Source organism: Capricornis sumatraensis, chromosome 17, assembly GCF_032405125.1.
Source record: "Capricornis sumatraensis isolate serow.1 chromosome 17, serow.2, whole genome shotgun sequence".
Taxonomy (NCBI): Eukaryota; Metazoa; Chordata; class Mammalia; order Artiodactyla; family Bovidae; genus Capricornis; species Capricornis sumatraensis.
The window spans coordinates 51,142,446-51,167,479 of record NC_091085.1 but is presented as its reverse complement, the minus strand read 5'-3'; the positions used below and the strand labels follow the sequence as shown (position 1 = coordinate 51,167,479).

Genomic DNA, 25,034 nt, shown 5'->3' with positions numbered 1-25,034 from the left:
AAAATTGATGAGCATGCTTTAAATGTTCTTAATTTAAAGGTATACTGTTTAAATTACAGTTTTATCATAAAGTATGACATTTCTGTTTTTGGAACATACTACTTACAAAGGATTTAACTTCTATCTCTAATTTAATAATAATTTAAAATCATCTATGGGAATTATAGCCCATCTACTGATTTATCTATGCACACTGAGATTATACTCATGGCTTCCCCTCTCCCCCACAGTAGTGATTAATTTTACAAAAACATTTTTTAATATTAAATCTTTCAAGCATCCTAATATGTTTTAATTAGGATCAGATTCAGGTGCATATAACAGAACAAAGTCTCCTCCCAACAACAAAAAAGACTTGGACAAGACAGTTCACCTCTCTTTTGTGTAAAAAGATGCCCAGACTTGGTATTCTAGGGTTGGTATCACAGCTCCATCATTACCAGAGAGCCACATCACTGTCCTCTCTCTACTACACTCAAGCAGATGGCTTCCATCCTCAAGAGGAATTCAGTTTCTAGGATGGCTGCTGAGTCTCCCAAAATCTGGCATACTGCATATAAAAAGAAAAGATTAAAGGACACTAGGGGGCCTCCCTCACATGTTTTTCTTCAGAAAAACCTTCACATTATTCCTCAGTAACTCCTATTTCCATTTCATTATTCAGAATTAGCACGATTGTACTTAACTACAAAGAGGATGTAAAAATGTAGCTGGGCACATTAACATTATGAAAAATACAGTGATCCTGTTGGTAATAAAATATTGGGTTCACTACTAACATTCTGCTACACTAAATAATGTCATGACAATGAAATAAAAACTATCCATTATTGGATCGAGTTTTTGCTATAATTCCATTTAGGATTTTAAAATCTATTACATGTTCACAAATGACTTTGTCGTTTTCCCCTCAAATATCTAATTCCTGTGAAACACTGTAAAACATCATAATTATCGTTCTCTTAATGTTCCTGAAAAATATTAACTATTACTGAAAGTCTCAGGAACATCTTTCTTTTCTGGGGCTAGGGCAGAGTTAGAGGAATTAGGTAGATTTTCAAGCCAGAGATTCAATTGTTAACTCTTTTTTGCTTACAAAAATCTATTCATTTTTGCTCAGTTTCATTCACCTGGAAAACTTTCCATTTAAGATCAAACCCAATCCAGCAATATCCTTTCACACAGTACTTGATTTACATCTCCAACATTACACTGACATCTCTGGCTTCTACTGGAGGAGGTTGAATGTGAATCTGCATCACACAACACAGCACCTTTAAAATCTAATAAACCTTGGAGAGTGGGACACAGAGTATGTTTATTCTTTATTATGTATATGTATCTTCCTTGGAACATCAATGACAAAATACATATTCATGACATTTTCCAAGTTTAGGGGATAGACTATAACAAATATCTGAAATTCTTTCCTTATGCAAGCTTTCTCTGCCCTTCTGTGAGTCATCATTCTTCACTCCAAGTTTCTTGACTTTTGACCCTGCATAAGGATTAGGGATTCAGAAATCAGTAACTATATCCTTCCTGGAAGAAACAGTTTCTTTGGGTAAGCAATGGGATTCCCCACTGAAGGGCACAAAGTAGTGGGTGCTTTAGAAGTATCTGCAGTTTTAAATCCTCATATTCCTCCAAGATAGCCCTAAACTTATTTTCAGGGTTGTAGCTCTTTCCAGATTAATGCTAATACATAAAAGGTAATTGGTGAGGTTATGAAAAAAACTGACTTTGTAAGTAAGCCACTGGTAGAATGACTTTTCACTGCCCTGAATCTACAGCTATACTTGCAGGCTTCAGCAGCATCACTTAAAGGTATCATTTAAATGTACTGGGAGGATACCAGATAGCTCAAATTAAGAGAGAAGTGAACTAGAATTAAGAAGTGACAACAACTAAAGCTATTCTGGGTAAGCTATATAGAAGGAACTAATTAATATTTGCAGCAAGATGTTACCTGAGAACAAAAGCTATGTTTGATTTTCTGTACTAAGGAGTCCATTAAAAATTTAAATTTTGGACTATCTCAGCCAACTCCTGGCAGGGTACCCTGAATGATGATCTGATCATGCATGCATTACATACACTGTCAATTCTCTTAAAGAAAATCAAGGTATTCTAATCAAAAAGGGAAGGACAGATTCCAGATATGCAAACACATGAAACGTGGGCTATAACTAAAGAGAGAGCTTTCAGGTCCATTTACAGAGGGTACAAAACAATAGTAAAGGTTTTAAGGTACTGAAATGCATTATATGCCATATTATTCTAGTAACAAGTTGTATTTTAAAGATGTTGCCATGCAGAGTATAAATCCCTGGGAAACAGTATTGTTATCTAGTTAATTTATCAAATGTGGCATCCATAAGAATATGCCAAAGTCCATAAAACATATTTTATAGTACAGAAAGGAAGAAAACACCTAAACATTGCTGTAGGGCTTTTGATGTGATCCGTATTATTATCATGATTATTACATTTACTCAGGTAAGAAAATCTTTATATTCTATAAAATGTTTATCATTGATAGTTGGATAGTTTTTTACAAGCTTTTCCTAAGAGTTTACAAGCATAATTTCCCCTAAATTTATAAAGGAAAATTTTTTTTCCAGATGAATCAAAATAGTAAATTTTCCTGTAGAGGCTTAAAAAATATTCATAGATCTTCACTCATTCAAATTTTTACTTTTTTATTAGAAGCCTGTCATTTCTAGGTGAAGAATTTTCCTAACTTTATACCATGGTTTCTCCAACATATTAGCTTCTGATGATGCCTGCAATACATTCAATTAACATTTTTTTCTCATTAAAATCCTAATTCCAATAAATTATGATTTTCAAAGGACTGTATTCTATATTCATTTGCATTATGGAATTGACTCTTTGCAGATGTTAGCATGTTAAGAAACGAGTTTCTGATATTCACTTCATTTATATTGTTCCTCAACTGCACAAACTTAAAGACATGGTGCGACTTCCTGCTAAGAACTTTCAGAGGGTTCACTGAATTCATACAGTTCCTGTGTACATTTACTGATTTGTGTGTGTGTGTATAAAAAACAGCTTTCTGTGGATTCCTTTCCACATGCCATACGTACATGGTGTACAATGAGATGATTCCATTTATAAAGTTTCTCTCCTGTATGAATTTTCTAGGAATTCCTGTGAATTCACTTTTGAGAGAAAGTTTCTTATATTTAACTCACCAATATGTTTCTCATCTGCATGAGTTCTCTGATGCATAATGAGTTGTGACTTCCAACAAAAGGCTTTCCCACATTCAGCGCATTTACAGGGTTTCTCTCCAGTATGAGTCCTCTGATGTGCACTGAGAATTGATTTCTGAGAGAAAGTTTTTCCGCACTCACTGCATTCATAGGGTTTCTCCCCTGAATGAGTCCTCTGATGTACAATGAGCTGAGACTTCCTAATGAAGGCTTTTTTACACTCATTGCATTCATAGGGCTTCTCTCTCGTGTGCATTCTCTGATGTACAAGGAGCCGTAATTTCCCACTGAAGGATTTCTCACACTGACTGCATTTATAAGGGTTTTCCCCTGCATGAGTTCGCTCATGTACAATGAGTAGTGACTTCCAAATGAAGGCTTTCCCACATTTGTGACATTCATATGGTTTCTCTCCTGAATGAGTTCTCATATGTATAATGAGATATGACTTGCTACTAAAGGCTTTCCCACACTCACTACACCCATAAGGTTTTTCCCCTGCATGAGTTCGCTGATGTGAGATGAGCTGGTCTTTCCTATTAAAGGCTTTCCCACAATCACTGCATTCATAGGGACTCTCTCCTGTATGAATTCTCTGATGTACAATAAGTTGTGAGTTAAAACTGAAGGATTTCCCGCATTCACTGCATTCATGTGGTTTCTCCCCTGTGTGAGTCCTTGTATGTATGATGAGGTAGGACTTACTCCTAAAAGCTTTCCCACATTCAATGCACCCATAGGGTTTCAATCCTGTGTGACTTCTCTGATGTACAATGAGCTGTGACTTCAAACTGAAGGCTTTCCCACACTGATTACAACCATAGGGTTTTACCCCAGTGTGTGCTCCCTGATGTACAATGAGCTGTGATTTAAAAGTAAAGGATTTCCCACATTCACTACAACCATATGGTTTTTCTCCTGTGTGGGTTCTCCGATGTACAATAAGGTTTGACTTTGTATTAAAGGCTTTCTGACATTCACTGCATTTGTAGGGCTTCTCTCCTGTATGAGTTCGCTGATGTATCATGAGCTGTGATTTCAAACCAAAAGTTTTCCCACAATCACTGCATTCATAGGGCTTTTCCCCTGCATGAGTTCTCTGGTGTGAAATGAGCTGGTATTTCCGACTGAAGGCTTTCCCACACTCACTGCATTCATAGGGATTCTCCCCTGTGTGAATTCTCTGATGTATAACAAGTTGTGAATTAAAACTGAAGGCTCTCCCACATTCACAGCATTCATGGAGTTTCTCTCCTGTGTGAGTTCTCTGATGTATAATGAGGTACGACTTGCTCCTAAAAGCTTTCCCACATTGATTGCATCCATAGGGTTTCACTCCTGTGTGACTTCTCTGATGTACAATGAGTTGTGACTTCAAACTGAAAGCTTTTCCACATTGATTACATCCATAGGGTTTGACGCCACTGTGTGCTCCCTGATGTACAATGAGCTGTGACTTGAAAGTAAAAGCTTTCCCACATTCACTACAACTATAAGGTTTCTCTCCTGTGTGAGTTCTCTGATGAACCATGAGGTTAGACTTTGTATTAAAGGCTTTCTGACAATCACTGCATTCATAGGGTTTCTCTCCAGTATGAATTCTTTGATGTATAATGAGTTGTGATTTCAAACCAAAAGCTTTCCCACATTCATGACATCCATAGGGTTTCAGTCCTGAATGAGTTCTCTGGTGGGAAACAAGCTGGTCCCTCCTAATGAAGACTTTCCCGCATTCACAGCATTCATAGGGATTCTCCTGTGTGTGAATTCTCTGATGTATAACAAGTTGTGAATTGAAACTAAAAGTTTTCTGACAATCACTACATTCATGTAGTTTCTCTCCTGTGTGAGCTCTCTGATGTGCAACGAGGTAGGACTTGTTGCTGAAGTCTTTCCCACATCCATCACACTTGTAGGGTTTTGCTTCTTCATGAGTTTCCTGATGCACCAGAAGGTTCGACTTGCTGCTAAAGGCCTTCGCACAGGAACTGCATTCAAACAATTTCTCTCCCATATGCACTGGTTGGCAAATAAGCAGTGGCTTTCTGTTGGCAGTTTTTCCAGATTCATCATTTTCACAATATTTTATGCCAATAACAGCTTGTTCATGTCTGGAAAGGAAGGATGATTCCCTCAATGCATGAAAGTCATTAGGATTCTTTCCAGCGTTATTACTGAAACCTGTATTACATTTCAAACTCTTCCCATTTGTGACACATTTATGAAGTCTCTGTCTTGAAGAAGCATTATTTGCAGTAATAAGACACAGTTTTCCAAATGCAGTACAGGGATAGCTTTCTGCCATACTTCCCAGCTTGCCTTGATTTTCCTGATGCCACTCCACACAACCATCAACTTCCCAGACTTCGTCTAGAAATGAAAATACTCATATGTTATAAATAGTGACATGATCATAGTATAGCATAAAACTGCCTTAAAAATTCCATGTCATGAGGTTTTTCTTAATTTCCAATATCAGTTCTGAATACAAATAAAATCTCAAATGTAAATGTACACAAACTCCTGGGCACCTGCAGGAACAAATCAAAACATGAAAATAGGCATAGAGATCTGGTAATAAATATAGCTTTGAATTTCAAAATTTTGTATAATAGCTTCTTTGGAAAGCACATGGAGGGACTTCCCTGGTTGCCCAGTGGTTAAGAATCAATCTTCCAATGCAGGGGATGCTGATTTGATTCCTGGTTGTGAAACTAAGATCCCACATACTGCAGGGCATCTAAGACTATGTGATCCAACTGAATGCCACAATGAAGATTCAGTGCAGCCAAAAAAAAAAAAAAAAGTACAAGGAAAAAAATGAGCTAAATTAAAATTTTCATTTCTCAGAGCATGGGGGTATTCCCTAAGTGGGAATTGATGTTTGGGAACATTTATAATTTGGAGGGTTTCTGTACAAATAAATAAGGGTTCAGATTTAGGATGTAGAGAAATCTGGTATGAGGATTAAGACACTGTGATGTTGCTTCTTCACAGCTGACCTTCTGCTGTGTTCTCTCAATGCCCTGCTCTGTCCTTCACCTTGGTCAGCATGTTACTCTGGTATATCTATTAATATGTCAACTTTACCCATTCTCACTTCTATTCAACCTCGAAATAAGAACTCAGACCTGTGTCTTGATCTTTATTTTGTTCTTTTTCAAATTTGGTGGGGGGAGGGGGTAGTTAATGTTTAAAGAGCATCTGTTCACTTGGCCTCTCTTTTTTTCATTCTCCTCAGAGGAAAAAAGTTTTGTCTCTTAGCTCTTTCTTATGGTATTTTCCTCCATGTTTTCTAAATAACAGCCTATTCTGTTGTACTTGATTTTCTCCTAATTACTCAGTGTGTAGGGTAGAGATTTAATTCCTTTCATCCTCGTCCCTGAATATTCCCCATGATATACACACTCTTTCCATACCTGCACCATCCTAATCAAGCTATTTCATATTTTTGTTTAAATCAGTCTTCAGGTTTTTCATCTTCACAACCATGTAATTTCTATTCACAGGTAAATCATGCAAGTGTACCATGGTTAGTTTTCGTTCATAAATCATTTTTTCTCTTGAGTTGTTTTACTTAGCTGCCAAGTTTTCTCTGTCATCTTTCATAAATTTAGAATTTACCCACCACAGACTCTTCTGCACATGTCTAAATAAATATTCTTTTGGTGAAGATCAGTTCAGACATGTCCGACTCTTTGCAACCCCATGAACTGCAGCACTGCAGGCTTCCCTGTCCATCACCAACTCCCAGAGCTTGTTCAAACTCATGTCTATCGAGTCGGTGATGCTATCCAACCATCTCATCCTGTCATCCCCTTCTCCTCCTGCCTTCAGTCTTACCCAGCATCAGAGTCTTTTCCAATGAGTCAGTTCTTCGCATTAGGTGGCCAAAATATTGGGAGTTTCAGCTTCAGCATCAGTCCTTGCAATGAATATTCAGGACTGATTTCCTTTAGGATTGACTGGTTTGATCTCCTTGTAGTCCAAGCGACTCTCAAGAGTCTTCTCCAACAACACGGTTCAAAAGCATCATTTCTTCTGCACTCAGCTTTCTTTATAGTCCAACTCTCACATCCATACATCACTACTGGAAAAACCAGTAGTTTGGACTACTTTGACTAAATGGACCTTTGTGGGCAAAGTAAGTATCTCTGCTTTTTAATATGCTATGTAAATTTGTCACAGCTTTTCTCCAAAGGAGCAAGCATCTTTTAATTTTATGGCTGCACTCACCATCTGCAGTGATTTTTAAGCCTCCCAGAATAAAGTCTGTCACTGTTTCCCCACCTATTTGCCGTGAAGTGATGAGACTGGACTCCATAATCTTAGTTTTTTGAATGTTGAGTTTTAAGCCAACTTTTTCACTCTCCTCTTTCACTTTCATCAAGAGGCTCTTTAGTTCTTCACTTTCTGCCATAAGGGTGGTGTCATCTGCAAATCTGAGGTTATTGATATTTCTCCCAGAAATCTTGATTCCAGCTTGTGCTTCATCCAGCCTGGCATTTTGCATGATGTACTCTGTATATAAGTTAAATAAGCAGCATGAAAATATACAGCCTTGATGTACTCCTTTCCCAATTTGGAACCAGTCCATTGTTCCATGTCCAGTTCTGTTGCTTCTTGACTTGCATACAGATTTCTTAGGAGGCAGGTCAGGTGGTCTGGTATTCCCATCTCTTTAAGAATTTTCCATAGTTTGTTGTGATCCACACAGTCAAAGGCTTTGGCATAGTCAATAAAGCAGAAATAGATGTTTTTGTGGAACTCTCTTGCTTTTTCAATGATCCAGTGGATGTTGGCAATTTGATTTCTGGTTCCTCTGCCTTTTCTAAAACCAGCTTGAACATCTGGAAGTTCATGGTTCATGTACTGTTGAAGCCTAGCTTGGAGAATTTGGAGCATTACTTTATTAGCGTTTGAGATGAGTGTGGATAATTTTAATTAGAGGTCACCAGGCCATGAAGAACCACTACCAGCTCTGATTAGAAACAAGGATCTAGACTTGCACTAAAATAGTGTAAGAATGAAAAGAGGGGTGGATAGAGTATTTTTGAAGATGGATGGGTGGAAAGAAGGGTGTGACTGGATGCTTCCTCACCAAAAAGGAAGATGTAGGTGGACACTGTTGCCTAGCTGACAGTTCTGCTGCCCTTCTCCTGGATGGCAAAAACCTGATTTTATGTTCTACATCCATCCATAAGGCCATGTGCTTCAGGTAGGAAACTGGAGACCCATCTCCATACCCCCTGCTGAATGGGAAGCATGATTTATCTGAGACAACAGTGAAGGCTTGCCATTTCCCTTGCCAGTCTGTTTTATACAGGATATGTGATAAAAATCTAGCCTATTGAACATGGTTAAGTCTGCTGGGGCTTCCTGAAATAGATTTTAATGTCTGATAAAAAGAGCCACGTGGGAAGGAACAGTCTTTATTCCACTGGTCACTGGTACATTTGCAGGTATTGGCTGGAACTGTCACAGCCATCTGATGACTATGAGGGAGGAAATTTGAGGAAAATACATAGAATGGCAAGGAAGGGGTAGATCTGTGGCAGTTTAATGAGTCAATCACTTGGTCATCCTTAGAGCTGACCCACTTTAGGACAATCGGTAATGTGTGATAATGAATCACTTCATCTTATAGGTTGGTTTAAGGTTAATTAAAAATTGCAGCTGAAACAATTCTAATATTAGGAAGATTAACTTTATTTAGAAAGGGTGTGAAAGTCACATGAGGTGAGATAAAGAGATAAAAGCTGCTTAAATGCATAATGAAATGAGTCTACTACCTCAGAAAAGAAAGAAGGAAGCTGAGAATACCAGAGAAGAAATAAGGAGCAAAAGATGGTTACAAATAACATAAAAGTACAAACCCAGAGAACAAAATGTCAGACCTCACACTGATTCTGAGTAAGGAGGAAAATATCTAAATGTCTTGGTTACTCACCTGAATGGCCCTGACTTGGGCTGTGCATCATCCACAGCTCTTCTTGTTCCAACTGGAAAATGATACTGGGTTTGGTGTATTGATATCCTGTGAATGGAAAATTATAGACAATCTGGATGAAGAATGCCTAGGACCCAGGGATTCAGAAAAACTGGGAAAATTTAGTTTAGAGGTGACATGATGAAGCTGCCCTTTTGCACTCTAACAAAGTAAACACCATTCAACCAGCATATTCTGATGCCAAAGGAAGAATAAGAAAACCTGGCCTCTAGGTATAAGCCCCAAATCACCCAGTATTTTACAAAAGTGCCCCAGTTTTCAGCCACCAAGAAGAAGAAGCCTGGAGATTACACACACTCCTTTCAAGGGGACAGTACGTACCCAGGGACACCAGGTTTCTATAGTTCTCCAACATCACACTCCTGTAAAGGTGCTTCTGAGCTGAGTCCAGCAACTGCCACTCTTCCCAGGTAAAGTCCACAAACACATCCATGAATGACAATGGTCCCTGAAATAGCAGACGCCTATTCAATCTCAAATCATTTTACTGAGCTTGTCATAAAAGCCAGCCAAGGCTCTCCATTATTTATATTCTTTAATATTTTGGGAGAAAAGCAAAATTTATTGAAAATATCCCATCAATATGCATTAAATCAGTTAACCTTTTATTCAACACACAAGAACACCATGTGTCAGGTATTCAACCTAGTGCAGGTAATATAAAATGGAGGAAAAGCAGTCCTGCCTGCAAGAAGTGTTCAGCATTGTAGAGAAAAACAAAGGTTAAATATGTAAAAAGGTAATAGGGAGTCAAAGATGCTAAGACAAAAGAACATGTGGAGAACATGGGCAAAAGGGAGGAATACATTAGGCTGAGTCCATGAAAGGGGACTAAAGGAGCCACCACTGAAGAAAGATATGTCAAAATTTGGTGGAATAAAGGCAACAGCTGTAAGTAGCAGCTACTTTGTGGGGCAACAGATCTGAGCATGATACACAGATGGCAAAGCAGCACATGAAAAGGTGCTCAACATTATATATCATTAGGGAACTACAAATTTAAAAAGTGAGACACCATTACATATCTAGAATGGCTAAAATTTTCAAAAATGGGCAACAATGAATTTGAAAATGAAATTTTAAATTTGATGAAAGACATGGATATAAACATCCAAGAAGTTCAACAAACTCCAAAAATGATAAAATCTTAAAGAAACATATACACTCAAATTTTCAATAGACAAACACAAAAAGAGAAAGAACCTTGAAAATATCAAGAAAGAAATGATTTGTTTCATACAAGAGCTCATCAGTAACATTATAAGCACATTTCTCATCAGAACCTTTGGAGACCAAAAGACTATGAACCCATATATTCAAAGAGCTAAAAGAAAAAAAAAAAAAAACTATCAGTCAAGAATTCTGTATGACAAAATTGTGCTTCATAGTGAGGTAGAAATGAATACATCCCCAGAAAAACAAAAGGTAGTTTGCTACCACTAGACCTGTTTGGAAAGAAATGTTCAAAAGAGTCCTGCGGGTGAAATGAAACCACACTACACAATAACTTGAAGCTGTTTTGAAGAAATAAAGATCTGAACAAAGGTAAATACCTGTGTAATCATTAATGGTAGTATTATTTTAACTTTGATTTGTAACTCTACATTTCATCCTCTATATACTTATAAGAGACTAATGCATTTGAAATAATTGTTAATTTTGGTTTGGGGCACACAATGTATAAACATGTGACATTCAACAACCAAAAGGAGATGGGACAGATCGGTAAAGGAGCAGTGTTTGTATGTCACTGAAGTTAAGCTGGCATAAATTCAAATCAGAATGCTATAACTTTAGCAAGCTTATTAAAAAGATTATACACCATGACAAATGGGATTTATTCTTGGAATGCAAGAATGGTTCAACACTGGAAAACTGCTCAGTGTAATACATCACATTAATAGAATGAAGTTGAAAAAATGATTATCTCAAAGATTATCTCAACTGAAGCACTGACAAAATTCCACACTCTTTCATGATAAAAACACTCAGTGAAGTAGGAACAGAAGGAAAGTATTTCAACATATTAAAAGTCATATCTTAAAATTCTACAGTGAACATCATACTCAATGGTGAAAGACAAAGCTTTTTCTCTAAGGTCAGGAATGAGGAACCAACGCCTGCTTTCACCACTTCTATTCAACACAGCACTGGAAGTTCTAGTCAGAGCCACTGGGCAAGAAAAAGAAATAACAGGGATCCAAATTAGAAACGGAGTAATATTATTTCTCTGTTCATGGACAATATCATCCTATACGTAGAAAACCTTAAAGATTCCATACACATACATACACACACAGAAAACCTAGTTAGAATAAATGAATTCAGCAAATAACAGGACACAAAGTCACCCACCAAAATGAGCTGTGTTTCTATGCACTAACAATGATCAATCAGAAAAGCAAATTATAAAAATGATTCTATTTATAACAGCATTATAAAGAACTAATAATTTGGACTTCCCTGGTGGTAAAGTGGATAGGAATCTGCCTTTCAATGTAGGGGATACTGGTTCAATTTCTGGTCTGAAAAGATTCCACATACTATGGGCAACTAAAGCCTATGTGCTACAACTAATGAGTCTGTGCTCTTGGGCCCGAGACACAACTAATGAGCTCCTGTGCCACAACTACTGAAGCCACGCACCTAGAGCCTGTGCTTTGTAACAAGAGAAGCCACAGCAATGGGAAGCCTGTGCACTGCAACGAAGTGCGGCCTGTTGACTCTCTGCAACTAGAGAAAGCCCATGGGCAGCAACAAAGACCCAGTGCAACCAAAAATAAATAAATAAATAAAAATTTAAAAAGTAATAACTTAACCTAGGAAGTAAATGAATTGTAAAATTAAAACTAAAAACCTTGTTAAAAGGAATGAGACATAAATAAAGACAAACATACTTTATGTTCCTTAATAATATGTTAGTAGTATTCAAAGTGATCTACATATTCAATGCAATCCCTAATAATATTTCAATGATATTTTTTTCCAGAAAGAGAAAAAGCCATCCTAAAATGTATAAAAAAGCTCAAAGGACCTTGAATAGCCAAAACAATCTTGAAAAACAACAAAGTTGGAGGACTCATACTTCCTAATTTCAAAACTTAGTAGAAAACTAGTAACCAAAATAACGTGATACTGGCATAAAGACGGAAAGACTGACATACAACATGGTATTTGCATAGAGGTAACAATGGAATAGAAGAGAGACCAGAAACAAACCCTTGCATATATGGTTAAATGATTGTTGACAATGGTTCCAAGACCATTTATGGGGAAAGAAAAGTCTTTCCACTAAATGACGCTACGAAAGATGGATATCCACATGAAAAAAATGAAATTGGACCCTATCTATTACCATATATAAAAACAAACTCAAAATAGATCAAAGACCTAAATGTAAAACCTAAAACTATGTAAAACTCTTCAGAGGAAAACATAGCAACCAAAGCTTCCCGATGTTAGACTTGACAGTGCTTTCTTGAATATGACAAAAGGCACAAGCAAAAAGAAAACACCAATCAATTGGACTTCATGAAAATTTAAAAATTTTTTGCATCAAAACACAACATCAACATTGTAAAAAGGCAATTCCCAAATGGGAGAAAGTATCTGTAAGTCACGTATTTTATAAGGGGTTAATATCCAGAATACATAAAGAACTAAAACTCAATGAAAGAAAATTCTTCAAAAGTGACCAAAGGATGTAAATAGACTTTTTCCCAAGGAAGACACAAATGGCCAATAAACACATGAAGATGGTGAACATCATTAATCATTAAGGAAAATGCAAATCAAAACTATAATGAGATTCGTCTTACACCCATTAGGATGGCTCTCAAATACCATGAAAATAACAAGGGCTGGCAAGGATACGGATTAACTGGAACACTTGTACATGGCTGGTGGGGATATAACGTGGTGTAATTGCTGTGGGAAACAGCTTGATGGTGCCTCAAAAATTAAACATTAGAATTACTATATGGTCCAGGAACTCCAATTCTGGGTATATCTCCAAAGGAAGTGAAAGCAGAGTCTTAAGGAGATATTTGTACATCCATGCTTATACCAGCATTGTCATTCACAGAGGCTCAAACGTGAAAGTAATTCAAGTGTCCATTGATGGATGAATGGATAAACAAAATGTGATATACACACAGCAAATTATTATTCTATCTTAAAAAGGAAGAAAGTTCTGCAATAAAACCAGGGAGAACCTTGAGAACATTATGTCAAATGAGATAAGTCAGTCACAAAAAGACAATTACTGTATGTCTGTATACATACAAGTACTGTATGTACTACTGCTGCTGCTGCTGCTGAGTCGCTTCAGTCGTGTCCGACTCTGTGTGACCCCATAGACGGCAGCCCACTACCGTCCCTGGGATTCTCCAGGCAAGAACACTGGAGTGGGTTGCCATTTCCTTCTCCAATGCATGAAAGTGAAAAGTGAAATTGAAGCCGCTCAGTCGTGTCCGAATTGCAGCGACCCCAGGGACTGCAACCTACGAGGCTCCTCTGTCCATAGGATTTTCCAGGCAAGAGTACTGTAGTGGGTTGCCATTGCCTTCTCCAGTATGTACTACTAGAGTAGTCAAAATCATAGAAACAGAAAGTAGAATGGTGCTTTCCAGGTGAGAGAGTCATTTCCTAGGCAGGTTGATAAGAAGTCTAGGGGTCCCCAAGGAGAGAGGGGTCTGGAATTCTCAAGGAGGAAGAAAGGACAAGCTTTTTTTTCCTTCTCTACATTCCTTAGGATTATATAACAATAATGTATCCTGCCTGAGGACAGTCTCTGGATTAAACCTTCTGGCTAATTCTGTAAATTATGGGAATAGACCAGCTCTTTACCAGGATTATATAACAATAATGTATTCTGCCTGAGGACAGTCTCTGGATTAAACCTTCTGGCTAATTCTGTTATCTTAAAATGTAAATTATGGGAGTAGGTCTGGTGAGGTCTTTACAACCTCCAGACATTCTTTGGATTGATTGGAGAGTATATAACTTCATTGCTAACACTAACAAGGGGGTACTCTTTCTGCACCCTTCTGATGCCTACGTCAGAAGCTTTCTCTATCTCCTTTATACTTTAATAAAACTTTACTACACAAAAGCTCTGAGCGATCAAGCTTCGTCTCTGGCCCCGGATTGAATTCTTCTCCTCCAGGGGCCAAGAATCCCGGTGTCGTGATTCAACAACAACCTTTCACAGGGCTTATGGAGAGGGGGGAGTTCGGAGTTATGGTTTTGATGATATAGACTTGCAGTTGTTCAAGAGGAAGAGTTGTGGAGACAGATGATAGTTATGATTGCCAATTTTATGAATGTATTGAAGGACTTCCCTAGTAGGGCAGTGGACAGGAGCATGCCTGCCAATGTAGAAGACATGGGTTTGATTCCTGGTCCAGGAAGATTCCCTATGCTGCAGGGCAACTAAGCCTGTGCGCCACAACTACTGAGCCCACCACACTCTAGAATCTGAGAGCTGTAACTATTGAGCTAGTGTGCTGCAACTACTGAAGCCCATGCCTAGAGCACCAGCTCTAGGAGCACAACAGAGCAGGCCACCATAATGAGAGGCCCCCACTCACCACAACTAGACAAAGCCCTCGCAAAAGCAATGACGACCGAGTGCAGCCAAAAATAAATAAATAAAAAGAATAAATTTAATACCACTGAAGTGTCATTTAAAACGGTTAAGATGATAAAATATGTATGTAGAAATATGTATGCTCTAAAATACAGTGTTTTAAAAAATCAAAGATCTAAAAAAATGGAAAAGATGCAGGGTGTTCACAGGTTGGAAAACTCAGTATTGTTAAGATGTGAATTCTCCCTAATTTGATTCACAGATTTACTAACAAGTTTTTTTGTAGCTATCCACAATCTCTTCCATAATTAATATGAAAAGACAAAAAACTAGAACAGCCAGATGATTCTGAGGGAACAAAGCTTAAGCATTTGCCACTAGCCCAATTTGATGGGACCCCACTCCAGTACTCTTGCCTGGAAAATGCCATGGATGGAGGAGCCTGGTGGTCTGCAGTCCATGGGGTTGTGAAGAGTCGGACATGACTGAGCGACTTCACTTTCACTTTTCACTTTCATGCATTGGAGAAGGAAATGGCAACCCACTCCAGTGTTCTTGCCTGGAGAATCCCAGGGACGGGGGAGCCTGGTGGGTTGCTGTCTATGGGGTTGCACAGAGTTGGACACGACTGAAGAGACTTAGCAGCAGCATAAAATCTAGAGAGCATGATACTAGTGAAACATTAGACACAAAAATCAATGAACAGAAATGAGAGCCTAGAAACAGACCCACATGAACACTGTCTCTTGAAGATTTTGTTGTTGTTGTTTTTTAACAGGACACAAAAGCATTTCAACAGAGAAAGGATCATCTTTACAACAATGGTGCTTTACAATGGTGCTGGACCATTGTACATCCACAGACATAAGAAATGAAACTCAAAACATATCCCATATGAAAATTAACTAATGCATCATAGACTTAATGTGAAAACTAAAACTATACAAATTTCAGAGAAAAAAATTTTATCTTATGCACTTTTGTTTAGGCAATGAAACTTTAGATATGATACCAAAAGCAAAACCCATCTTAAAAAATTAAAATTTAGAAAACAGACTTTACCAAAATTAAAATATTTTGCTGTGAAAGTTGTTGTCATGGAAATGAAAAGACAAACCAGAGACAGGGAGAAAATATTTGGAAATCACTTATGAAGGATTTAAATCTAGAATAAAAAAACTCTTAAAAAACTTTTAAAAATCAATGACAAGAGATAGCCAAAAAGCACATGAAAAGATACTCAACATCACTAATTGTTACAGAAATGCAAATCAATACTACAATCATCTCACAGATGATACTGGTATCATCTCACACCAGTCAGAATGGCCAACATCAAAAAAAATCCACAAACACTAGATGCTGGAGAGGGTGTGGGGAAAAGGGAACTCTGTGTTGTTGATGGGAATGTAAATTGGTACAGCCACTATGGAGAACAGTATGGAGGTTCCTTAAAAAACTAAAAAGAGAATTATCATATGACACAAATATCCAACTTCTAGTCATATATCTGGAGAAAACTGTAAGTTGAAAAGACACATGTAGCCCAATATTCACTGCAGCATTATTTACAGTAGCCAGGACATGGAAGCAATCTAGATGTCCATCTACAGGGGAATGGATAAGAATGTGGTATGTACATATTTAGAGAGAGTCTAAATATGCAGCAGCCATGAAAAACTGCAGCCATGAAATTACAGGACACTTGCTCCTTGGAAGAAAAGCTATGACAAACTTAGACAGTGTATTAAAAAGCAGAGACATCACTTTGCTGACAAAGGTCCATCTAGTCAAAGCTGTGGTTTTTCCAGGAGTCATATACATATGTGAGAGTTGTACCATAAAGAAGGCAGAGAACTGAAGAATGAATGCTTTCAAACTGTGGTGCTGGAGAAGAATCTTGAGAGTTCCTTGGACAACAAGGAGTTCAAACCAGTCAATCCTAAAGGAAATCTATCCTGAATATTTCACTGGAAGGACTAATGCTAAAGCTGAAGCTCCAATACTTTGGCTACCTGATGTGAACAGCTGACTCACTGGAAAAGATCCTGATGCTGAGAAAGACTGAGTGCAGAAGAGGGTGACAGAGTATGAGATGGTTAGATGGCATCATGGACTCAATGCACACGAGTTTGAGGAAACTCCAGGAGATAGTGAAGGACAGGGAAGCCTGGTGTGCTGCAGTCCATGGGGTAGCAAGGAGTCAGACACAACTGAGTGACTGAACACACACACACAATGGAATATTACTCAGCCATAAAAAAGAACAAAATAATGCTATTTACAGCAACACAGATGGACCTAGAGATTGCCATGCTGAGTAAAGTAAGTCAGAGGAGAGATATATATATCAATTATATGTGGAATCTTAAAAAAGGGTACAAATGAGCTTATTTACAAAACAGAAATATTGTAAATCAACTATACCTCAGTAAAAAAAAAAGAATTAAAAAAACCAATGACAAGAAAACAACCCAATCCATTTTTATTAAAATGAGGGAAAGCTCTAACAGATATTTCACCAAAGATATAAAAAGAATAAAACACATATAAAAGATACTCAATAACACTAGTTAGCCATTAGGAAAATGCAACTTAAAACCACAATGAAATACCACCTTACTTCTATTAGAATGGCGAAATGTTTAACAACTTGACAATACCAAGTACTGGTCAGTATGAGGAACAAGGACTCTCATTCACTGCAGGTGGGAATGCAAAACTGCAAGCCACTCTGAAGACAGTCTCTTACAAAGCTAAACAGAATCGCCATACAATCCAGCAATCAAGCTCCTAGATATTTACCCAACTGATCTGAAAACTCATGTTCCCACAAAAACCCACACATGAATGTTGACAGCATTCATAACCAAAACCAGAAGCATCTGGATAGCAAGACATTATAAATATAGTCTGAAACTGGCTTAAGGATAGAAAAGTAGACCAATAGAACAGAATGAGTTGTGAAACCAAACCATTTTTATGGACTCCTGATATACAACAAGGTGGAACTGCAGAGACATAGGGAGAGGTCAATCACTTCAGTGAGACTGGGCAATTAGACAATATGATGAAAAAAAACACATCTTGACTCCTACTCACACGAAACATAAACAATTCTACATGTATTATGAGTCTACCTGTGAAAAGATAAATCTGAACAAAGAATGATGTCTTCATGAGCTCTGGATAAGAAAAAAGATTTTAGGTTGGACACAAAAAGCACTAGTAATAAAAAAAAATATATAAACTAAGTTAAAATTAGAAACAGCTGTTCATCAAAAGACAGCATTAACAGAATGAAAAGGCAAAACAAACAAACGAAAACCCAGCTTGTAAACAAATACTGAACAACAGTTACTGCTATGCAAACTGAAGAGGGAGGCATGCTGATGCCTGAAATATATTAAGAAATACACCAAAAATAAGCTGGGATGAGAGATGCAGAGGGATGGAAAGATGGACAATGTGATAAAACAAATACAATAAAAATGTTAAAGGTAAATTTAAGGTGATGAGTATACAAATGTTCACTGTAAAATGCTTTCAATTTTGCCCTGTGTTTGAAAACTGTCAAAACAAAATACTGGAGGTGAAAGAAGCACTGCAGGTAAAACATGAATATGGATTTGGTATCAAGTTTGCTTTGAACGTCAATGTGCACGAATCACTGAATCTTGTTAAAACAAAAGTGTGATATAACAGGACTGAGGTGGGGCCTGAAACTCAGCATTTCTAAGAAGCTTCCAGAATATAAAGAATGGCTTTTAAAGGATGAGAAAAGGCATAAAACATCCACATAAGGTAACAAAATATCCAAAAAACATGCCAGCAGGAAATGCAAAGCAAACCCATACAGAGATACCACCATACCAGAATGGCTCAAATTAAAAAGAATAAGAGCACTTAAAAGTTGACAGAGAATGTGAGGCAAAGGAAGACCCAGACACTGCTGATGGTCATCTAACAGGATGGTGCTTAATGAAAAATATAAGCAATAGAGCAGGAGATACACATGTACATGCCATCAAGATATATTAAAAATGGATTCACATCAATAATGATACACATGTTGTAAACACATAAAAAGAACAATGTACATTATAAAAAATTATGGGGTGGAGGAGCTGAAAATTGAGTCTGCGGAAACCAGGAAACAGGGACTTCAGGGACCTTCCATGACCTAAGGAGAAAGTTACTTTAACCTTCCCACCTAAGGACCTCCATCCCCCTCCCTACCAAAAAAATTTTAAAAGGAATAAAGAAAAGAAGTGGAAATAAACAAACAAGGACTCACCCAGGATTTCTTGGCTTCTGGCTGCTCCTGGGAAATAAGCAGCCACTCCAGGACCTGTGCTGTCCCAGGTCTCCTGGGCCTCTGCCGGGGTCCTCCAGGGAGAGGCTTCTGGTCAGGGGTCCCTTGACCCAGGACGGATTTCTCACTTTGGAGCTTTCTGCTCACATTGCATGAACTGTCTCGCTCCTGAAGAGGTGGCACCTGTAGACCCAAGAGCAAGCACACATCTGAGAGTACATTTCTAACCTTGGTCTCTTTTGCTAGTGAATGCACTCACCCCGGCTGCGTCAGGGGTTCTGCGGACTGTGGCCAGTGCTGCTGAGAGGACAGAAGTGAGAGGAAATGGAAATAGGGAACCCAGCACACTGACTATAGCCTCCCACCCAGACTCTGCACAGACCCCCAGGAACCCCGAAAGGGCAGCAACCACCTTGAGATTTAAACAACTTCGGGCAGACACTTAAAAAGAACACGATGCCAGGTGCTAAGGAGTAAATGACCCTGCTTTCTGTGCTTCTCTCATAGCTCAGCTGGTAAAGAAACCACCTGCAATGCAGGAGATCCCAGTTCGATCCCTGGGTTGGGAAGATGCCCTGGAGAAGGGGAAAGGCTACCCATTCTAGTATTCTGGCCTGGAGAATTCCATGGATGGTATGTATAGTCCATGGGGTCACAAAGAGTTGGACACAACTGAGTGACTTTCACTTTCACTTACTTTAGGTGGGTGGACACTGGAAATAGATCTTGGATGAAACAGTCTGTTTCAGTAGAGTTTCTTCTCAATAATCTGGATGTCCATGAACAACTCAATTAATCTCTCTCTCTGAGTCTTACTTTTTGTTATGAAACATTAAGAGTAGGGTGAGATCAGGGTGGCAGTGTAGTCTTTTAATCTCCCAATAGAAACAAGAGGCTATCAGAATAGTAAAAGAAGCCAGAGACATCCACAGACAAATGGACCCAGGTAACAAACCTGGCTCCTCACAAACCTCAGAATCTAGCAGATGCAACCTAACTGCATTGCTGGGGGGAGCAGGGGCCACTCCAAAGTCACCAGTAAATGAGCACCCCCAAAGAGAGAGCACCTCCCAAATGGAATCTGAACCCCTGAGGCACAGGGCTGCAGGTGACTAAAAAAGATGTTCCCAAAGTTATTAAGTGATCAAACAGTGTTGGGGTCTCTGAGAAATGATGGGCAAACAGCCCCTCCTAGGAGGCTGGGTCTTCACTGCGAAATGGAGACCAAATTAATCAGCAGAATTAAAAAAAAACAAAACATTCAGGCAAAGAGAGGGATGAAGAGAAAAGAGATTCAGAAGATGAGAGGGAAAGGGGAGAAAAGGGAGGGCAGAAACGCATTAAGCAGTCAGAAGGAAAGGCCCAGAGGACGCTCATTCCAGAAGCTGTTTTAACAATAAAATACAAGGTGTAAAAATGGGTGAAACACGTTAGAATACAAGGCATACTGAGCTCTAGGAAACCCAGGGCAAGAGGCAGAAAAAAGCCTTCCTGACAAGGCTGTGTTGAGTCAGGTCAAGTATGTATGTATTTACTTCCAAAAGAATCACTAAAATGAACTAGAAACTTGGATTACCTCTGGAGGAGGGAAGGGACAGAGTAGGAGAGATGGAAGCTTGTCTGGATACAGGCATGCTTCCATCTTTTACTTTATACATTAAAAAAAAAAATTGGAGGACAACTGCTTTATAATATTGTTGACCTCTGCCATACATCAACATGAATCAGCCACAGGTATACATATGTCCCCTTCCTCCTGAACCCCTTTCCCATCTCACACCCCATCCCACCCCTCTAGGTTGTCACAGAGCACCGAATTGAGCTCTGTGTCTACAAAGCAAATTTCCACTTTCTGTATTACATATGGCAATGTATGTTTCCATGCTATTCTCTCAACTCGTCCTACCCTCTCCTTCCCCCACTGTGTCAAGTCTGTTCTCTATGTCTGCATCTCCATTCAGTTCAGTCGCTCAGTCGTGTCCGACTCTTTGCGACCCCATGAATCACAGCACGCCAGGACTCCCTGTCTATTACCATCTCCCGAAGTTCACTCAGACTTGCGTCCATCAAGTCAGTGATGCCATCCAGCCATCTCATCCTCTGTCATCCCCTTCTCCTCCTGCCCCCAATCCCTCCCAGCATCAGAGTCTTTTCCAATGAGTCAACTCTTCGCATGAGGTGGCCAAAATATTGGAGTTTCATCTCTAGCATCATTCCTTCCAAAGAAATTCCAGGGCTGATCTCCTTCAGAATGGACTGCTTGGATCTCCTTGCAGTCCAAGGGACTCTCAAGAGTCTTCTCCAACACCACAGTTCAAAAGCATCAACTCTTCGGCTCTCAGCCTTCTTCACAGTTCAACTCTCACATCCATACATGACCACAGGAAAAACCATAGCCTTGACTAGGACCTTAGTCGGCAAAGTAATGTTTCTGCTTTTGAATATGCATCTCCATTGCTGCCCTACAAATAACAGGTTCATCAGTACTATCTTTCTAGATTCCATACACATACATTAATATACAATATGTCTTTCTCTTTCTGACTTACTTCACTCTGTAAACAGGCTCTAAGTTTGTCTACCTCATTAGGACTGACTCAAATGCATTCTTTTTATAACTAAGTAATATTCCATTGTATATATGTATAGTAATTTCTGTATCCATCCACCTGTAAATGGACATCTAGGTTGCTTCCATATCCTAGCTATTGTAAAAAGTGCTGCAATTAACACCAGGGTACATGTGTCTCTTGGTTTCCTTAGGGTATATGCCCAGTAGTGGGACTGCTGGGTCATATGGTAGTTCTAGTCCTAGTTTATCAAGGAATCTCCATAGTGTATCAATTTACATTCCACCAACAGTGAAAGAGGAAAGTGAAAAAGTTGGCTTAAAGCTCAACATTCAGAAAACGAAGATCATGGCATCTGGTCCCATCACTTCATGAGAAATAGATGGGGAAACAGTGGAAACAGTGTCAGACTTTATTTCTGGGGGACTCCAAAATCACTGCAGATTGTGACTGCAGCCATGAAATTAAAAGACGCTCACTCCTTGGAAGAAAAGTTATGATCAACCTAGAAGCATATTCGAAAGCAGAGACATTACTTTGCCGACTAAGGTCCTTCTAGTCAAGGCTCTGGTTTTTCCTGTGGTCATGTATGGATGTGAGAGTTGGACTGTGAAGAAGGCTGAGAGCCGAAGAACTGATGCTTTTGAACTGTGGTGTTGGAGAAGACTCTTGAGAGTCCTTTGGACTGCAAGGAGATCCAAGCAGTCCATTCTGAAGGAGATCAGCCCTGGAATTTCTTTGGAAGGAATGATGCTAAAGCTGAAGCTCCAGTACTTTGGCCACCTCATGCGAAGAGTTGACTCATTGGAAAAGACTCTGATGCTGGGAGGGATTGGTGGCAGGAGGAGAAGGGGATGACAGAGGATGAGATGGCTGGATGGCATCACTGACTCGATGGACATGAGTCTGAGTGAACTCCGGGAGATGGTGATGGACAGGGAGGCCTGGCGTGCTGCGATTCATGGGGTCGCAAAGAGTCGGACACGACTGAGCGACTGAACTGAACAGTGCAAGAGGGTTCCCTTTTCTCTACATCCTCTCCATTCTGACCAGTGTGAGGTGATACTTAATTGTAGTTTTGATTTGCATTTCTCATCTGAGCGATGTGAGCATCTTTCCATGTGTTTGTTGGCCATCTGTATGTTTTCTTTGGAGGAATGTTTGTTTACACCTTTCGTCCATTTTTTTGATTGGGTTGTTTTTCTGGTATTGAGCTGCATAAGCTGCTTGTTTATTTTGGAAATTAATCCTTTGTCAGTTGTTTCATTTGCAATTATTTTCTCTCATTCTGAGGTTTGTCTTTTAATCTGTTTATTGTTTTCTTTGCTGTGCAAAAGCTTTTAAGTTTAATTAAGTCCCATTTGTTTACCTTTGTTTTTATTTCCATTTCTAGTTTTGAATAATGTAAATATTTTACATGATCAAAAGGAGGAGGGAAGGCAATCACTGAAGTGGAAAATGTCAACAAATATATCTGTTTATACAACTGGAAACAAAACTGTAAGAGACAATCATATTTCTTCCTGACCTTAACATGTGGTATTTAACTATGTATTCCTCGGAGAAAATGAGGTACAAAGACTTACTAAACTTCATTTAGTACCCCTGTCAGTAGTAACAAATTGCCATTATTTTAAAACCACCTTATGTTTGCTATAGGACATGACAGTTATATCACTGTTATTATGACCCAAGATATCTAGCACATGACAAAAAGATACAAGAGTAAAGTTTTTAACCTTCCTGCACAGCTGGTGGGGCTGTAAAATGGAGCAACCACTTTGGACCCAGCTTGGAAGCTTCTCAAGGTGTTAAACCCAGGACCACTGTATTACCTGGAAATCCCATTCCAAAGTATCTACTCAAGAGAATTAAAAGCCTATGTCCACAGAAAGGCTTGCACACAAATGTTTTTAATGGCATGACTCTAACAGTCAAATACCTATCAATGGATGAATTGATAAACCAAATGTGATCTACACATTATTTAGCCATAAAAAGTACTGAAGAATGCTACTATATGATGAACTTCTGTACTACACTGTATAGGTATCTGACAATTAGCTGTTTTTGACTATAATGCAAATGCCTGATTGTACTAAAAGCTTCTGATTTCTGAGGTACCACTTCAGAGACATCAATCTTGGGTAAGTTCATTTCCAGCCACACAACTAGATAAAGAGCCAGGCTGCCCACCTTGACAGTCCCCTTGTAGAAAGCCCTGGGTGACCGGGATGACTGCTCATTGAGTGATCCCGCTCTCCCCTTCCTGTGCCTTTAATTCTTAATTATATTTTAAATTCACCAATAAATAATGAACCAGCAAGCCCCAGTGACCCAAATATAGGCAGAACTCCAAGTCCACGTTCTCACTCTCTGCTGTGTGGCCCTGGTGTGCCACCTACTCCTAGGGTGCTCAGTAATAAACTTTTATGTTTTTAAAGATCCCTGGTGGTTGTCGCTGAGATGCATCTTGTAATCACAATAAGAAGCACAAGGGCAGGTCCAAACATGGCACTGGCTCATCGGGGAAATGTCTGTGGGGGCTGTGACTAGTGGGGCCCAGGTGAGCCCCAGCCCCACGCATTCCTAGTCACAGCATCACTATTGACAGGCTGAGACCAACACAAAGCCACCTTGAAAACAGTGTTAAATGAAAGAAGCCAGATACACAAGGCCACACATGTGATATGATTCTATTTATACCAATGTCTAGGAAAGGGAAATTCATGAAAACACAAAGTAGGCTAAATGGCTGACAAGGGGACAGGGGAAGGAGGGGATAGACAGTGGGTTTTGAATGGGGACAGGGTTTCTTTTGGAAGTAATGATAATTTTCTGGAATTGGACATGGTAATATTTAGAAAACTGTGAAAACTAAAAATGAATGTACACTTTAAAAGGGTGAGTTTTCAGCCATAAAAATGAAGGCATTTGAGTTAGTTCTAATGGGGTGGAAGAACCTGTAACCTATTACACAGAGTGAAATGAGTCAGAAAGAGAAAGATAAATACCATATTCTAACACATATATACGGAATCTAGAAAAATGGTACTGAAGAAATTTATTTACAGGGCAACAATGGAGAAACAGACATAGAGAACAGACTAATGGACATGGAGAGAGGGGAAGGGAGGGTGAGATGTATGGAAAGAGTAATATGGCAACTTTCATTACCATATGTAAAATAGCCAACGGGAATTTGCTCTATGGCTCAGGAAACTGAAACAGGGGCTCTGTATCAACCTAGACGGGTGGGATGGGGAGGGAGATGGGAGGGAGGTTCAAAAGAGAGGGGATATATGTATAC

General features: G+C 38.9%; 1 protein-coding gene across 2 annotated transcripts; it reads right to left on the bottom strand.

Annotated features, from left to right (window-relative positions):
- Positions 1-2,733: 2,733 nt before the first annotated feature.
- Positions 2,734-19,253, bottom strand: LOC138093439 (zinc finger protein 268-like). Of its 2 annotated transcripts, XM_068989445.1 has the most exons (5): positions 19,137-19,253; positions 9,571-9,697; positions 9,205-9,276; positions 8,688-8,714; positions 2,734-5,603 (listed from the first exon to the last, which is right to left on the bottom strand). In XM_068989445.1, exons 2-5 carry the CDS (start codon positions 9,680-9,682, stop codon positions 3,136-3,138), a joined length of 2,679 nt encoding a protein of 892 aa, XP_068845546.1. In that variant the 5' UTR covers positions 9,683-9,697; positions 19,137-19,253; the 3' UTR covers positions 2,734-3,135. The 2 variants fall into 2 exon arrangements, with proteins under 2 accessions (XP_068845546.1, XP_068845545.1); XM_068989444.1 differs by lacking the exon at positions 8,688-8,714 and having other exon boundaries at positions 2,734-5,609; positions 9,190-9,276.
- Between the last annotated feature and the right edge of the window lie 5,781 nt (positions 19,254-25,034).